Consider the following 1959-nt stretch of genomic DNA (forward strand, 5'->3'; position numbering starts at 1 on the left):
GGAGTGCAGTGGCACGATCTCAGCTCACTGCAACCTGTGCCTCCCGGGTTCAAGTGATTCTCCTGCCTCAGCCTCCCGAGTAGCTGGGATTAAAGGCGTGCGCCACCACACCTGGCTAATTTTTTTTATTTTTAGTAGAGACGGGGTTTCACCATGTTGGCCAGGGTGGTCTCGAACTCCTGGCCTCAAGCAATCCACCTGCCTTGGCCTCCCAAAGTGTGGGATTACAGGCCTGAGCTACCGCACCCAGCCTCTAGTTTGATATTTTCAGCACTGCTAGGGTATAACATTGAGTTTTCACCTGCAAGACCTCAGAATCCTCGGAGGAAGCTTAGGGGGACGATTTCACAAAGGGAGGCAGGCGGGTGTCGCCAAATCCAGGTAAAAATGAATACCATGGGCGGGCGCGGTGGCTCACACCTGTCATCCCAGCACTTTGGGAGGCCGAGGCAGGTGGATCATGAGGTCAGGAGTTCGAGACCAACCTGGTCAACATGGTGAAACCCCGTCTCTACTAAAAATCTAAAAAAAACTAGCCGGGCGTGCTGGCAGGTGCCTGTAATCCCAGCTACTCGGGAGGCTGAGGCAGGAGAATCGCTTGAACCTGGGAGGCAGAGGTTGCAGTGAGCTGAGATCTGGCCACTGCACTCCAGCCTGGGCGACAGAGCGAGACTCCGTCTCAAAACAAAGAGACAGAGAAACGAAACCCCGACACCACGAAGAGTGCAGGAGAGAGAAGGCTGTTTTGTCATCGGTCTGTCTGCTTTGCAACTCTTCAGGTCACTAACAAAGAATGTTCGTGCACGTTCCGTGAAGTCTGTCTGCATGGAGGGGTCACGTTTGAGGTTCACGTGAACACCAGCCAGAGAGCGTTTCAACAAAAACTGCTTTATCCAAACTCAGGTAAGGAAAACAGGTCAGGGATCGGTTTTCAGCACGACCCCCCCTTCCGGCCACCACCCTGCCAGCATCCAATGACATCCCGCTGAACTTGATTCTGAAAATTATTCTGCTTCTGCCTCTTCCCAGGAAGGGAGGGCACCGCGGCCCAGAATTTCTCCTGCTTCATCTACGACGTGGATTTCATGAACTGTACCTGGGCCAGGGGTCCGACGGCCCCCCGTGACGTCCAGTATTTTTTGTACATACAAAACTCAAAGTAAGTGTTCGCCTCACGGGCAGGATTATGAGGAACGCAGGGATGGGAGAAGAATCGGGCTGTTTTCTTTTCTTTCTCTTTCTTTCTTTCTTTCTTTTTCTTTCTTCTTTCCTTCCTTCCTTCCTTTCTTTCCTTTCCCTTCCTTTTCTTTCCTTCCTTCCCTCCCTCCGTCTCTTTCTTTCTCTTTCTTTCTTTCCTTCCTTCCCTTTGCGTTCCTTTCCCTTCCTTTCCTTTTCCTTCCTTCCTTCCTTCTTTCTTTCTTTCCTTCCTACCTTCCTTCTTTTCTTTTCTTTTCTTTTCTTTTCCTTCCTTTTCTTTCTCTTTTTTTGAGATATGATCTTGCTCTGTTGCCCAGGCTGGAGTGCAATGGTACCAGCTCGGCTCACGGCAACCTCAGCCTCCCGGGTTCCAGCAATTTTCCTGCCTCAGCTTCCCAAGTAGCTGGGATGACAGGCGCCCGCCACCACATCCGGCTCATTTTTGTGTTTTTAGTAGAGACGGGGTTTTGCCATGCTGCTCAGGCTGGTCTCGAACTCCTGACCTGCAGTGATCTGCCTGCCTTGGCCTCCCAAAGTGTTGGAATTACAGGCACGAACCACCACACCAGGCCCCATATATTTATTTAGAGACAGAGTCCTGCTCTGTCGCCCAGGCTGCTGTGCAGTGATGCCATCTCCGCTCCCTGCAACCTGCACCTCCCTCCTGGGTTCAAGCGATTCTCCTGCCTCAGCCTCCGCGGTAGCTGGGACTACAGGCGCCCGCCACCACGCCCGTCTAATTTTTTGTATTTTTAGTAGAGA

At 51.9% G+C, this 1959-nt stretch overlaps 1 protein-coding gene across 1 annotated transcript in view; it reads left to right on the forward strand.

The window, feature by feature from the left end:
* LOC105513134 (granulocyte-macrophage colony-stimulating factor receptor subunit alpha-like) overlaps positions 1-1959 on the forward strand; it is a 99074-nt gene that overhangs the window by 73530 nt on the left and 23585 nt on the right. The window contains 2 exon segments of the mRNA XM_011943966.1: positions 780-903; positions 1030-1159. Coding sequence (XP_011799356.1) covers positions 780-903; positions 1030-1159 — 254 coding nt within the window.

This window comes from Colobus angolensis, unplaced genomic scaffold (assembly GCF_000951035.1).
Source record: "Colobus angolensis palliatus isolate OR3802 unplaced genomic scaffold, Cang.pa_1.0 Scaffold223, whole genome shotgun sequence".
NCBI lineage: Eukaryota > Metazoa > Chordata > Mammalia > Primates > Cercopithecidae > Colobus > Colobus angolensis.